This window comes from Dromaius novaehollandiae, chromosome 10 (genome assembly GCF_036370855.1).
Source record: "Dromaius novaehollandiae isolate bDroNov1 chromosome 10, bDroNov1.hap1, whole genome shotgun sequence".
Taxonomy (NCBI): Eukaryota; Metazoa; Chordata; class Aves; order Casuariiformes; family Dromaiidae; genus Dromaius; species Dromaius novaehollandiae.
Genome location: NC_088107.1, coordinates 20,992,354 through 21,008,370, shown reverse-complemented (window position 1 = coordinate 21,008,370; position 16,017 = coordinate 20,992,354). Strand labels below are relative to the sequence as shown.

At 41.9% G+C, this 16,017-nt stretch overlaps 1 protein-coding gene across 5 annotated transcripts in view; it reads left to right on the top strand.

Moving 5' to 3' along the window:
* The window catches only part of DAPK2 (death associated protein kinase 2), a 61,720-nt gene extending 46,539 nt beyond the window's left edge, over positions 1-15,181 (top strand). For 3 of the 5 annotated variants that reach the window (XM_064517529.1, XM_064517531.1, XM_064517530.1), the window contains exons 9-10: positions 2,037-2,082; positions 2,931-9,347. In XM_064517529.1, coding sequence (XP_064373599.1) covers positions 2,037-2,082; positions 2,931-3,572 — 688 coding nt within the window. In that variant the 3' untranslated portion in view covers positions 3,573-9,347. The other 2 variants (XM_064517532.1, XM_064517533.1) reach the window with 1 other exon arrangement.
* Positions 15,182-16,017: the final 836 nt, after the last annotated feature.

Below are 16,017 nucleotides of genomic sequence, written 5' to 3'. Positions count from 1 at the left end.
GTTGCTGTTTGCTCTTTCTTAGAAGCCAAGCTGTCATCTTGGAGTTAATGTGTCCTTGATATGAAATCAGGCGTAGGGCAAGAGAAATATTATCACTTAAAAAAAAAAATCTAAAAAAAAGTCTAAAAAAATCTAAAGAGAAATCTTACAGCTGCTGGTTCTCAAGCTGCCACTATGGATGGGATAGTTCCTCTGTTTTATTTTCCTTTCTATTTGTGCTATGCATTTGAGGTTTTGTTCCTATGCTTGTTGCCTTTCTATTTGATTTCTGGTGAATTTTTGATAGATGTAGGCCCTAACCAAGACAGGGACCTCATGCAACTTGGTCCTGCAAGAAAACTCAGTCCCTGTCCCCAGGAAGTTTATGCTCTAAACAGACAAGGCAGCAGGGGACGGCAGGAGAGGTGCTGAAAGAGGCAGATCATTACTGAGGAGCATGTCTGGATCATGTTACTCCCGAAAGAGTATGCTATATTGAATGTACCGTAATACCGCATATGGTGGCAAGTATATAATCTGTTTTTTCAACGGGTTGCATCTGTTTTTCACACTGAGAAACTTTGTTTTCCTTATCTCTAACAACTCCTATGATAGTATCAACTAAAATGTGTGACTGTGAATATACAGGCCAGGACTGACCCCGTTAGCCTTAGATGTTTGTTGAGATCTTGCTTTCTGCGCACATGCGTGCAGGCACATCTGTGCTCGCTCTCTCCCCATGTCTTACTGCTAAGCTGCAGGTCATCATATGTAGAGTGGAACTGCTGAGAAATGGGGTTTTTTCTCCTTTTGAAGCTGCAGTCAGAACGGATAGGAGAATGAGAAGCTAACTTCTAGCTCTTGCAATCAAAATCTCCTCAGTTAAATTTCAGTTTCAGGACTCAATTCTCCCCTGAGTCAAGCCAGTATAACAGTGAGTAGATGGAGGACTGAAAATGGTGTGCAAAATCTCTAGTGTACGAAATGGTGTGCAAAATATCAAGTTATGGGTAACTACTACTCCAGTACTTCACAGTCTATTGTGGACTACTTGCAAGGAGGTGACAAAATACGGCCCCAGTGCAGTAAGGGCAGAAAAATCTTCGTGTGTCCTCACAGTGGAGTTGTTCCCACTATGTCTGCTTCTGCTAAGATCATCTAGAACTTGTGTGATAGGTATGCAGAGCTTTATTCGCAGTTCATGGGAACCACAGACCTTGTTTAGTTTCCTTCTTGCTTTTAATAAAGTGCATGCAGAAATAGCATCTCATTCCCCTTAACCCTGTTGCTCCTGAAGGGTAGTCAGGCCATTGTAGTTCCTTCTAATTAGGGGAGAAAATAGATATTAGGAGTGTCAGGAAGAAACAGGCAAGCTGTTCATCCGAGATTCCTGCAAGCCTCAAGCCTTAGAGTAGGCTGGAGTAGGTGGGGGTTTGATGAGATGTTTGCACAGGGCCAGCAACCTCCTTTTCAGAAGTGGCAACCCAGCGATATTGATGTTTATCCCATGTTCAGAGGCAGTCCCTGTGCAATGCTGGGTTTCTGCCTTTGGTTCTCAGTGCTAATAGCGTGCTGTTCACAAACTGCCACAGTGCAGGAGGATTAGGTTTGAAGTATTCCTCTCAGAAATATTGCGCTCAGGATATGGTAGCTCCAGGGGTGATATAACAACGTCCTCTGAAGGACACTTCTGATATAATTAATATTGTATATCTTGCTTCAGAGACAGTGATGTTAAAGGTGCATAGAATGTATTTATTCTCAAAGCTTATAGGATGAATAAAACAAAGCAATGTTTTATCACTTTTTATAGAATGGTACAGAAAAAAAAGGCAGACTGAGTAGGAATTAAAATTGAGTAGAGTGAGGATAGCTTTTGACTGAACTGCACACAAATAACATGCCTTATCAGGAGACATAACCCTGGATTTTGAGAGTTAGTCCTGGAATTATCTTGATAAATGCTTTATTGTTCATACAAAGCCTGGCAGAAGTGTGGGTCAATGGACATGTGTACAAAGTTTTTCTCATTCAAATCTGTTTTTTTTTTTTGGTAGGAAACGGCTTACAATTCAGGAAGCTCTTTCTCATCCATGGATAACGGTAAGACCAAATAAAGAAACAGATCTTGCTTTTATCCATGAACAAATCGGAGATAATATTCCCATTCTTATTGGTGTGTTAAATGGAAAATTGATCTCTAGATGTTTAGAGACTCTAGGAGTCTCAAAGAGATTCACTTAAAATAAATTGATCGAGTCTGACTAAATCTTTGGATTTCTACAAACCTTAATCATGACTTCTTTTATTACCATAACACTCAAAAAGAGGGGGGAAAAAGCTTTGCCATTTGTTGCACATACAGGATCCTACATTAGACTGTGCTTTGTGTTTTTCCATCCTTCTTCACTGTTTGCATGGACATATGCCACGTCTGGGGTGTAGTGCTTTTCTTGATTTGAAAGTTGACCACAGCCAATGTGGAAAATATCAGTTGCTGTACCAAGTGTGTTGATTTGCTTGCATTTGTGTGTCTGTATTTTTTTTCATCCTAGGCATTGCTTGCTTTTGTGGATAAATCTCTTATTGAAAATAATTTGGCTAATCTCAGCATGACTAATGAGGATGTTTGAAATACAGTTTTTGCTCTGCATTGCAGAAAGCATTAAGTGGAGTGTTTTCAGGATTGATAGTTTTGAGACTTAACTGCTAAAAATTAACATGAAAATAAACTGGAGCCTTTTATTTACACTTATCACATTGGAATGAATGCACATTACTCATCACATTAGTTTTTTTATTTTCTTTTAATCAAATGCATGGAGGAAAATCACTGGGAGCAAAGAATCTCCCAGCGTTGTGGAAATTCAGGCTGCATCTTTTGATGTGTAGAGTTTGAATTACTGCCCTGTCTTGTAAATGTTCAGTAATACTGGTTCCTCTGTCTGAAGCTGAAAGAAGAAACAAAAGTCCAAGAAAACAAGAAAGTTGAGAACACACAGCTGAAGACAAAACGGCTAAGAGAGTACACCATAAAATGCCATTCAAGTATGCCTCCCAATAATACCTACATCAACTTTGAGCGCTTTGCCCGAGTAGTAGAAGACATTTCACTTACGGAACGGGGTTTCAGCGCTTTGGCTGTAGCCCATGATTCCTTGCAGGAGGACATCGATGCTCTGGTTTCCATTTATAATGAGAAGGAAGCTTGGTATAAAGAAGAGAATGAAAGTGTGAGGCACAAGCTGTCTCAGCTGAAGTATGAATACCGTAAAATTGAATCCCTGAAAAGACATTTGCAGGACGATATCAAGACTGTAGGCACTAGTCTTACAGGCATAACCGGGAAATACGCTGATCTGCAGTGTCAGTACGAATCTCTAAGTCAAGAGCTTTCTGAGGAACTCAAGTGGATCCAGGATATAATGAATAGTTTTAAAATGGAAAATGGAAATGAGACCTGTGTAAATGGAAACTTTGACTCTGTGTTCAACAAAGATATTAATGAATCAGTAATGGAGCTGTTAAATAGATCTTGCTGTGAAGAATTCCTTGCAGGGTTGAATCTTGATGTGGCAGAATCAAATCAGTAATGTTGGTAGACCAGGTTAGGTGCAGAGTTTGCGTGTTTTTGCTGTCTGCCTTACTGTACAGCTGTTAAATTCTCAGTGCATAATCTCTACATAAAAACATCACCTACTACTGAAACAGCAATTCTCATATATGGCACGAACCACTGACCAAATCATAGACTTTTCGTGGTTTGTAGTGCTGAAGTTGTTTTCTCTTGTTCTGTGTATGAACTTACAGGGAACTAGATTATCACAGTAGCATGCAGCACGTTTAACCTTACAGCCATATGCACTGACTTCGTCATATACACAGCTCCTGAAGATTATTAGGTAATTAAACTGGAATGAAGAGTAGTCCGGTCCATGCTCACTGGAGATCACATACCTGGAAACCTGTAAAAATCTCATGGTAGCATCTTTGGCTGGGTGAAGAAAACGGCTGTGTAGACCTGCTGCAGATAGTTCTACGGAGCAGATGAGAGAAATACTTACAAAGGTTAAATCTGTCCAGTAAAATAGAGTAAATGATGCAGTAATTTAACATTAGTACTGTGGAAAATCTCCATGAAAATGACTGCTGATGAAGAAATGTTAAGATGATCTTTTTAGGCCAGTTATGCAGGGTTCCATCTTTTACCATCAACAGATGTTAGCTACTGATTAATCCTTTTGTCTAAAATTCAGTTGTTTCATATCCTGTACCAAAGATATTCTATTCAAAAGACAAAATTGTGAATTTGTAATGAACTCATCAAATAACTGTATGTAATTTCACTGTGCAAATATTGATTTGTCAGCGATGATGAGCAATATCATAGACCTCTGGTTTGCTTTTTACGATGAAGAAGACAAAGCAAACAACTAACTTAATCTACCGTGTGGGATTTGAGACCAGTGTTCTTGTTGTGAATAATTTTTTTTAAGTGTTAGAAAGTAAAAGAAGAGTTGGCCCAAAGTTGAATTATGCCCTGCTGTCTTGTATTTCAAATAAGTCACTTGATTTTACTGCATTTATATGCATAGATGTACCTGTCTCATTTTTGGACACAATAAATAGTTCTTCATGCAGGATACAATTGCTCCCTGGTGGTGTAGGCAGTGAATGAGAAAGAGATGTTAAGCTTCTGTGTACTGGAAAGAGATGCTGGGCCAGGCTCTGCAGCTGGTTTACAGCCCCCTTGCTTAACTGTGTACATGTGCTGCGAGGTGACTGTTACCAGCTACAAGAATCAGTGAGGCAGAAGGCAGACATCCCTGCATCATCCTCAAAGCCGTCCAGAGGGGCTCTGGATATACACCAGAGCATATTCTTTCTCTGTCCAGGCTCCCACAGAAAGAGCCCACTCCTCTTTTCCAGAAAATTAATGACCTGATTAGATTGAATTGTTGTTCATAACATTATAAAAATGTTTCCTACTTTGAGATTAAAAGATAACAGCCCACTCTCATCCAGTTTGTAGAGTACGGTGGATCCGAAACTGCGGCATCCTCACAATGGCATACAGAGACTAGTGAAAATTCAGGATCCTGAAAACAATTATTTAACAGTGGTGGTGTTAATCCTGTCATTGGGCTTGGTGGAGGATGGAGACTGGATGTGCTCTCTGGGGCATCTTACCTTGCACAAGAGGTAAAATTTTCCAAAGCAACTTAGCCACGAGATGTCCCTAGCAACCCGATGTTGACGTTTGGGGAGAATTGGGTTCCAGTGTGACTCGGGTTATATTGAAAATTTTACTCACGTCCATTCTGAATTCTCCTAAAATGCTTACCTTGTCATTTCTGGAGGTTCCTTTGAGCTGAAAGTCATGGCGGTTCCTGTCCAGGGGAACCAGAACACAGGATTTTCAAGAGGGGAAGAGTTTCAATTCTTAAAAAGTAACTTAAAGCCTAGTAAGAGTCAACATCTGTACAAAAACCTCTCAAGAAAAATTCTGCCTTCCCTCAGCTGTGATCCCACATCCTCTGTTCATGTAGGTTTGCTCTGTGTACAAAAGTACTGGCACAAGGAGAAGGAACGTTAAATGAGGCCACTCTGTTCCGGAGTGCGTCTGGGTGAGGTTAATGTTGCTGTGACTCAGTCCTTGAGGCTAGTGCTCTTGGAGCTGAAGGAGGTCACTGACCTGATGCTTTGGAGAAGGTTTTCGGATGGCTGAGAAAATCACAAGGTCACTGCTTTGCAAGCTACTTAAAAATTGAGAGGCAGTTTCTAACAGTCTGGAGTGCTGTAAAGCAAACTATTTTGATTCAGCGATGGCTCTGCTGCTGAAAGGGCACTCAGAAGTTTTTCATGATGATTGTATGGCTGACATTTAACCAGTGACATTTTTTCCACTTCGAATTGATTTCTACTCAGTGTTTTTGTTGTACCACGACAGCCGTTTGCAGCATGAGGAAGTGATATTTAATGCCTAAATGCCCAGGTTCTGTTTTGCACAAATGAGGTATACATCAAAATGAGAAAAAGGCCTGGCTGGTAACTTGGCTCTTTTAATTGCTGCTCACTCAGATACCTGCAGGTTTCTTATTGTAGAGGAAATTTCACTTTCCATATTTGCTTACAGAAATTCTAAAGCTGGGCCATCTTTAGAAAATAATATGAAGCAAAAGCAATGCAAAAATCCTGTTTCTTTCTCATCCTAAGGGATTTTTATGCATCTTTATTCAATGTCAACGCTTGTCCTTAATTCCCCCCGAAAAATATTACTGGAATTGGCAATTCTATGTTCTCCTCCAGTTAAGGTGTATATACCATACTCCCCCTCAATTTGTCATCTTTAAATTGTTTTCCTGCCTTCTGATGGCCTAAACTTGCTGGATTTGGTGTTAAGTGCTGCTAGAGAAATACTCCTTCTTTGTAATATACCAAATTTCAAGGGTCTTTATGGTGGTGATGTGGGTTTCAGAACCAAGAACTTCATTTGAAATGGAGCTCGCTCTCTGTTAATCAGGCTGTGACTGGCTGATGACAGACCTTCAAGTTACCTGTATTTGGCTCTTGCAATGAAAGCATTTTCTAAAAATCTACAATGGAAAGGTGTGAGCTCTTAGCTACTAGTGGTCAGGTTTTTGGTGAATCGCAATCTGCACATGGTGTTTAAAATTCAGCACATTGCTGTGTTCCTCCTTTTTTTCTTAAAGTAAAATATATAGAGTGCATCAACAAGTGTGCTACACCTGTGTTGCAGGGCCTCTGACAGGTTGTGTTCCACAGCTGTGCACTTCTGTACACTCTTGGTTTCCAACAAACAGTGGTGGCTGTTGCCCAGCGTAGCATTTGAGGAGAAGAATGAATTTGTTGTCCCATAAACATTGTCAGTGATTTTCCTGAGAAAATGTTTAAATCCCCATTGATGTGTTTTTCATTCTGTTTTGGTACTCCTGCTACTTTAATTGGCTGCCTTGGTTGCATTTTGGTTCAGTCCAATGTAAACATTTCTGGGGTATCCACTGCCTACTTAAGCAAATCAGAACTGCTGGGATGGTTGTGATCCCATAAACTCCATAATCTTTGAAGGGTTGATTTTTGGCCTATCTTGTCTCACTTCTGCTAGACCTGTATTAGCACATTTGTTTTTATCTCATTACCAGTCAGATACAGTTGTTTGGTCTGTGCAAATTTTGATGTGGTTTTGGAATTTGAAGATGCTTCATTTTTAGAAGGGCTGTGTGTTATGGCTTTCAGAACATCTGCTCCTTGACATCAGACTTGCACCCAAAATTGTTAGGCATGTGTCTGAATTCTGGTATTTCTTTCTTTCTTTCAATTTCTCAGTACTCAAATATTGCAGTTCTTTCCTCTTATATTCACTGACAGAGAATCAGTATGTTGTGCTCTCCTGCTCTGGGTGTGGTTAAAGGACAAAGCCTGGGTGAGTCTTTTCAAGTATTATGTAGCATGTATGCTGATAACTGATATTAAATCACAGCTAACATTATCCCATTTTATTATGATGACTTCACCAAAACAAAATGGGACAGGTCCAGTGAAGAGCCACTAGCACAATTAAGGGATTGGAGTGTCTGATATACGAGGAGAGGCTGAGAGCACTGGACTGTTCAGCCTGGAGAAGAGAAAGCTCGGGGGGGATCTTATCAGTGTGTGTAAATACCTGATGGGAGGGAGCAAGGACGACAGAGCCAGACTCTCCTTAGCCATGCCCAGGAGGAGAGGCAATGGGCACAAATTGAAAAACAAGAATTCAGATTAAGCATAAGAAAAAACTTTTTTACTGTAAGGATGGTCAAACACTGGAACAGGTTGCCTGCTGGGGTTTTCATCCTTGGAGATGCTCAAACTGGGCATGGTCTTGGACAACCTGCTGTAGCTGATGATGCTCTGAGCAGGGGATTTGGACTAGGCGATCTCCAGAGGTCCCTTCCAACCTCACTCATTCTGTGATTCTGTGAAAAGCTTTTGTTCACTGATTGATTCTATTCCATGAAAATGTAGTCTTTCCTAGCAAATCCAGTGCTGACCAAAGCTGGTCATGGATTTACTTTTCTCGGGCTACCTTTTAATTTTGTTTGCGATCTGTCAGCCTCAGGCTAACTGCAGCAGACTCCTCCCAGTCGCAGGTTACCTGAACCTTCCTGTGATTTGGATAACCAGTCAAGGTTTTACTTACCAGCTTTGTGCAACACAGGAAGAGGGCTACTGTGTGATACCAATTTCTTGTTTTGGTTGTAGAGTACAGCTAGGGCTGTCTGAAGTTAACCCATATTTAACATTCACGTGAATGTTTCATGCTTTCCATGTCAGATCTGAAATACTGCCTCAGGCTTATCTGTGCATCTCTGAAGTCCTGTAGCACAGAACACATTTTTTTCTTTCTTTCCTTCTATGATGATTAAATCAGACCGATAGAGAAAGCTATAAAAGCACAATTCAGAAAAGACATGTTAGAATAAAATGAAAAGCCTCAGACTGGAATGTAGGAAAGGGCTCTAACGTATCCTTTGTTCTGAAGTATCTTTGTGAAGGGCAAAATGCGGAAATCTGTCTGTGAGCAATTAGAAGGTAGTGTGGGACTTTAGCAGTGTGACGATACTGGGTTCGTTTCTGTTCTGTCTTTATTTCTAGCTGGCATGTGCAAAACCCCTGAGAAGCAGTGGGCTGCAAAGGTGTTGATGTGCTGACAACAGCTCCATCTCCTTTCTGTCAGGCCCCAAGGAACCTTTTCCTGGCTCCTCCATGATCTTTCGAAAAGACAGACATAAATAAATGCCAGCTGACAGCACCTTAATCCAGAGAAAATGGTGCAGGTGTGCAGTGAGAAGCACTTTGATGACTTTGCAAAGTGGAAGCATCATTTTACATCTTCTAGCATCTCCTTAGTTAACTCCTGCTTTTGTTTGGCTGTCCTTTATCTTGTCCTTTGGCTGGAAAAGCTGTTCCCAGACCTTTTTTGCTTTTGTGTGGATCATTATGGAAAGGGTAGGCACAAGTGGAGGCTGGAGCCAAGCCCGTGCCACGTGATATGCCTTTTGTGCACCAGGACAAGCGGCTAGAAAGGGGCAGCAGTGGAGCCCTCAGAAGAATTTTGCACACAGGGCCAAGTGTGATGAGTGAACAAACTGGAGACATCTACCATGGACATTTTGGGGGATTTTGATTAAAATCAAAGGGGTCCTGTCCTGGACTCAGTGATTTAATTCTTTCTTCTGCTTTTATCTGTATGAATCCACAGCTTCTCCAGTATTATTTTCAGTCAGCTTTACAACAACAGCAAAAGAAGAACCTAAGGTATTTTATGTGCCAAAAGGAGCCAAGCAATAAACTTGCTGTTTCTTATCTTCCAGCCAATGGACAAGCATCAGGCTTTGGTACGTCGAGAATCTGTTGTTAACTTGGAAAACTTCAAAAGACAGTATGCCAGAAGGCGATGGAAGGTATGACAGCAGGCCTTTAATCCCAGTCACATTAGGTTTCCCTGGGCTGATGGGATCAGGGGCAAGCTAGAGTTTGAATGGTCCTATAAAATTGTAAGATGCAATACATAAATGTATTTGGGTATGTCTGCACTGCAAGTGTGTTGTCAGATTCTCATTCTTCTCTCTCTCCATAGCTTTCTTACAGTATTGTCTCGTTTTGCAACCACTTGTCTCGTTCGCTGGTGAAAAAGGTCCTAATACAGGATGAAAGTTTGGTAGGTACATTTCACAACTGAGGAGAAGGGAAGAACCCAGTATACTGAGGAGTGAGTTCTGCTGTCCTCGTGCAGGCACACAAACCAACAGGGCGGCAGTGGTTTTGAGCAGAGAGATCAGCTGTCTGGGAAACCAGAGCATCCCTCATGCGCTGTGAATGCTGCCATTCGAGTTGTGCTACTGCGATGGAAACGTTAGGCAAGGAGTGTTAGGCAAGTGATTCTGTAAACCATATAGGTGCTAGCCACAATTATTATATAAGGGAGCAGCATGGAGGCTGCAGATGGTGTTCAGGTACCATGGCAGTGGCCATGCTGTCAGCCTGAGAAATCAGCAGTCTTGGAGAGCGTCTGCACTGCTCTTGTGGCCAACGGAGGGATGGAGGATGGGGAACCCTGCAGTGCAGGTGGCATTCTGCAAAGAATCACCATGATGTTTATGTTAATTTTACTTTTTTCAAAAGATGATACACTAAGAATAGTTGAACATCATATTTAGGAGCATGGTGTCTCATTTATGTGACTGAAACATTGTGGCCTTTTTATTTCAGAGACATTGTCAAAGTGACAGTGAGGATGTTTCACAAAGAAACGCCACTCATCAGAGGAGAAGCAGCATATCATAGTGTAATCAGAATTCTGCAGGCGAGAGGCAGAGGAAACTTTCATCCTTGCTGAAAAAAAGCAGCCTGACAGCAGACCTTGACTTACTGTCTGAATCCTTGGCATGATGCTTCTCACTTCTCAAACTACACCAACAGCTGGAGATTGTTATTAAAATGTCTACTGAGTATTGTATAAAATTGGGAATCTGAATTCCCAGGGAAGTGCCACAGCACAGACAGCATTGGAGTGCTTTTATATGTTGTGCTTTTCACTCATACTTCAATTTATTTGTGATACCAACTGCACTCAGGACATAGGGTTTCTAATGATGATCTTTTCCTGCAGCATAGTTCACATTCTGCACGATTAAGACTGTGTGCATTATTATTGCAGGCAGGGAAAATGTTATTGAGTCTTATGGAAATTTTGTATGCATTTTTTTATTTTTGTTAATAGTATAAATATTTGGTGGCAGATACCTGACAGGTATTGTTAGCTCTGCACAGTAATTACCCTGTTGTTGCTGTCATCCAGGAGAAAATCACAGTTCCATTACATGTCATGACCTTGATTTCATGGACCTAACAGCGTGCCATTCTCTGTTCCAGTAAGAAGTCTGCTCTGACCATCATCGTTAGCTAGCTGATAGAAAGCTAATGTAGCTGCTACTGCAATTTTGAGAACAGCTGATTCTTGCAACTGAGAGGTTGGGGCTGGGACAGGGTATTTTTTTTAATAAAAAAGAGAAAAACTCTGTAGTGACCTACAGAGGTTGTCCTGCACCCAAATACAACTTTGTTAGAGTTGACAGTGGGATGCTTCACCAAAGCAGGATGGACGGACAGACAGACGTGTACACGTGCGTGCGCACACACACCCACGCAAAATCAAGAAACATCAAGAAATAGTCTTTATTAGTCTTTGCTATTATTTTAACCTATTGTCAGTAAACTGAAGATTCATTAACCCCTGTTTACACATAACCCAAACAGGTGCTGTTTACATATAACCCAAACAGCAAACATCTGTGTCTTATTCAAGGGGGCTGCAACCAAAATTGAGGATATAAGCACTTTGATACTGATATAACTTCTTTGCGCTAGGAAGTTGCATCATTTTAACTATATTAGTTTCTAAACCAGTATTGTTCAGCTGGTACAAAAAATGTGCATAGACTATGCTACTGCTTTGGGATTTAATATTGTAGTTGTTAAAAGTTTGTATTTATTTTGCCACTTAGGAAATTAAAAATCACAAAGCCAGCCTGCTAGAAACAACTAGAGATTGATAAGGAAACTGATTTTGTTTGGCTGCATGGTGGTCATTTCAAGGTTTTGGTTTTAGAGCTGAAGGTGTGAACTGGTGCTGAAAATTAACATCAGGTTAATTTTGCCTGGCTTCCAGTTTCACTGAGAAAGAATTTAAAATAAGCTAGTTTTATTTATAGCTTTGTATCCTTGCTTGGCAGAGATAAAAATGTAGTTGAAGAGAAAGTATTTCTATGAAAGGAAGGAAATGTACAAGTAGCAATGAAGAAGAGAGGCAGAAAGTAGGATTTGAGAGGCAGAAAGCAGGATTTAAGGGAAGAGACATAAAAGGAAGGAGGTGGGGAGAAAAGCAGTGAGGAGGAATGAAGAGGATATGTAGGGAGTGGAAGTGAGCGAGGACCAGAGAGGTTGAAGGAAGGAGAGAATTTAGATATAGCAATTATGGAAGCAAGAGAACAAATATTTCAGCAAATATGATGCTGCATTTTGATACTATTTCTTTAATTTCCTTTTATTCCATGTCTTGTGCTGCCACGGCCTGTGAAGTGTGCCTGGTCAAGGGATGAGGGGTGCATGATCTTCTCTTCACATTCATTTAAAAGATGATTTCTGAGCTTTCCATGTAATTTTTATGGGGAAGAATCCAAGCGAAGCCAAGAGGGTAGTAGGTATTAGCAGATCAGGCTAAGTATTGTGGATTAGTTTAAGGTTTATTTTCATTTGCTTATTTGTATTAAAACAAGAAACAGCCTTTGTTTATTAGGATTTTAATTCAAATCTGCTTGGATTAGCAATGTGGGAGAGTTTGTTAGCTTGTTTTTTCTCCCTAATGATGATGAGATAATCTTGGGAGACACATCAGGGAGTGTCCAAACTGCATAGCTACATGTTCTAGTTAACCTTACCTCACTACAGGCAGCTGGATACTAACTTGGAGATGGGTCATCAGCCAGCCTACCTTTCTTTTAACTCCATTTTAAGTTGGGGATGCTGTGACAATTTAATGCTGGCTGAGGGCCAGCTCCATTATTGCTACTGTTTTCCCCCTTTTCTTACCAAATTGACTGGCTCTTCCCACCCCTGAGCAGGCTGAGACTCTGACTTGAACCTTCCCGGCTCCCAGGCTTAAAGACTTCATGTTTTTAGTAACTAGATATCCTTGTGTCTTTGTCAAACGAGTTCTCTTGGTAGTTCCTTTTCCCCCCCTCCCTTTTCCTGTTCCCTAGATCGAACAATACAAGGGATTTATCGGTGAGGTCAGCCCCTCTTTTAGCAAGGCCAGGTACGATGACAACGGCAGCAGCGGCAGCTGCCTGGCCTCAGCACCAGCGTGGCATCACGGAGTGGTGCGTTTGGCTCATGCAGCAATGTTTCTTTGCAGAAACGACACTTTAGCAAATGTCGAAGAGCAGGCCAAGTATTTAAAAAACAATGTTTCTGTCACTTTTTAATTGTTTGCTCTCCATGCAGTTCTCTCTTCTTACAAGGTTAAATAACCTTTGAAGTTAACGCAAGTATGTGAGTGATTATGATTTATTTAAATTGCTAAATGTTAGTATTTATTTTAGTATGTTGGGAATCTGATTTTGCATTCTCTTCTATAAAGGACATTTTACAAATGCAAAGCACCTGGTCGTATGTGCTTAAAATTATGCCTAACTGCACTATACTGTTTGCATGGCATTATGAGTTATGGGGTTCTTCACATCCTCTGAAATTCTGGCCTGAATTCCTTTTTCAGTTGAGGCAATTGGACGTGAGCTGCTGAACATTGGGTTCTTTTTGCACTATGCATCCATACCACAGGGACCAACCAAAGTATCTGTTTGGCTTCTATGTAGTATATTATACTTTGATTAACAAAGAAGGGCAAGGGAAATATAATTTCTCTTCAGTGGAACAATTCTGATGTTTAAACCTCGGTTTTCATAAATTATGTGCAGCCTTGTTAAAGATTTTAAGTGCTGTCCCTCATATTTAATATGTTTTTTGAATTTGATATGCTTTATATTTGTCACCATATTTTTTCATATTTTACTGTATCTTTTAATTAACATTATGAGAATTTTCTTAATTATAATTTGAGTTTGAATTGCTTTTACCATTCGTTCTCCTGTAGATGAGAGAACAAATTTTCAGTATATTTTCACCTAGCTGCTTTTTGTATCTTTATTAAAACAGTGTAACAAAAAAGGAAAAATTATTTTCTTAGTCTTAAATTCACACAGAGTGCTGTAGTAATATATATGTTAAGAGGGATCAGTAATGGGGAAAACTATTGTTTCAGTGTCTAGAGGGCTTCTTTCATAAGTAATGTAAATAAAAGTAATATAATTGGATAATTATAAAAGTAATATATTTGGATAATCACTGGCTCCCCAGATTACCTACCAAATTTTGATTTCTGCTTTCCTTGCCCCATGCATTTGTCCATTCCCTGGGCTATGGAAAACCAAACAAGTTTGGGGCCTGTGGAATTTTACAGGATTCCTGGAGTTTTGAAGCACCATCAGTTTCCCGACTGGAGACTGTGGGACCTGTACACAACCGGGGCTGCCTCTGCAGAAGTGCTGTTTAAGCAGCTGGGAGGCTGGTGCCGCAGAATTGTGCACGCACTGAGAAGAGGTGTTTCTTATGCAAAATCCTAGCAGTTACTGAGCGTGACGGGATGCACTAAAAAAGCAGAGACAAGGGAGTGCAGGGCAGGATGAAGCCATAAGCTCTGTGCAGAAACCGTAAGAAACTTGTTCCCGCGTTTCTGTATTTTCTGTTAATAGGAGACGTGAAGGCGGTGTTTAACAGAGACAGTGCAGGCCGCTCGTGGTGCTCGGCCTTCAGTCCTCGTTTTGCCCGGTCAGGCGAGGACAGGAGTGTTGACTCAGACGCGGATGAAAGAGCAGGGCTGCCCCTCCACGCCGCGCTCGGCCCCGCCGCAGCCCCACGTGCCTGGCGAGCGGCGGCAGCGGAAACCGCCACGCGCAGCCCCCGTGTCCGGCCGCGCCGTCCCCCGACTGCCCCGGACAGGAGCGTGCTGCGAGGGGGTAATCGCAGGATTAACGTTTGCGATTTGTCAGGAAGCTTCACCCTGTTTTTCACTCTGGGTGTTCCTGACCCTGTGTATCGCACCGAGGCGAACCGCAGGCCTGCAGGAGGCACAGGCTGAGTAAACGCTGTTTGCAGACCGGGTGAGGCCTTCTCCGGGCAGGCGCGAGCGCCATTCTTCATCATTAGCTGTCTCTGCAGAGCGGCCTAGAGGCTCCTTTTTATTGAGGAAAAAAACAAGAACGGAGAGGAGATCTAATGCACTTCAGTGAAATGGTTGTATGTTAAAGGATTTACTGTGGTGGGGCAGAAAAATCTATGTATGTTACTCCTGACCAGTAAGGAATCTGGAGATGAGGAAAGTGATAGTCTGAAAAAAGTGAATATTTTTATTGAAATAAGTTACTATTTTTATTATTATAGCAATGGTGTTTTTAAATCTGTATGCTTCTATTTTTATGAAGAGAAATACTCCAATTTTTATGAGTCTGGAAATACTACAGACTGTCAGAAATAATAAATACATTTGTTGTTCTGATTTGCTAATAAAATTTTGCAAAGCGGGCAGAGTGCTGTTTCTCTCTTTCCTCACGCATGGGTGGGTCGGTGCGAGCGGGGTCAGTGCTGAGGTACTGCTCTGCCCTCCCAGGGAAGGTCAGCTCTTTCTGCCTCTGCTGTGAAATCAGAAATCGTAAGGCAAAGGAAATTGTACCCAGCTGGTTGTGCAGGGCTCAGGTAATGCAGCCCTGGGGCCAGAGAGCACCTGCGAGAGGCAGGATTTGAGAGACCCTCGTTGGCGCCAGCTGCGCTGGGCCGGGGTGGAGGGGGAAGGTGCTCAAAATGGCCGTCGCAGGAGCTGGCTGCCTGGCTGTGCGGGGTGGCTGAGCAGCCGGCCAGCCCCCCAGGCTTACCCGGAGGGGGCTAGGAGGCATGGCTCACTGAAGCAAGCGGGAAGGACTCCTGGGACACGATGGCTCATGCTTTGCCCTCGGGCTGCCGGCCGCACAGCCCTGGGGCCGGGTACCTGGGGCCGGGCCCCCTTGGGCTGGCGTCGTCGTGGGCTGCTTCTGGCCATCGCACTGCTGTGTCCTGCGTGGCTTCATCTACTGTACATCTGGTAAGCGGCTCGCTTTTGTTGTTGTCCCATCCACATTTGGATGTAGGCTGGGGAAGCTGCTTAAATGTGAGTATGTTGCAGAAAAAAAGAAGTAATTAAATATTTGATAGAGTTAATTATGATCCCCTTACAAACAATGTTAGAGTGCTGTGACAAAAGCTTTGACGGTCACTGGGTAAGTTAATCCTGGCTTGTATATCCCCTGTAAACCTTTCTTTCTGCCTATTGTAAACCTCAGTGAGGTCGAGGAGAGCTTGGGTTTGTTCCCTGGTAGTTGCTGCTGG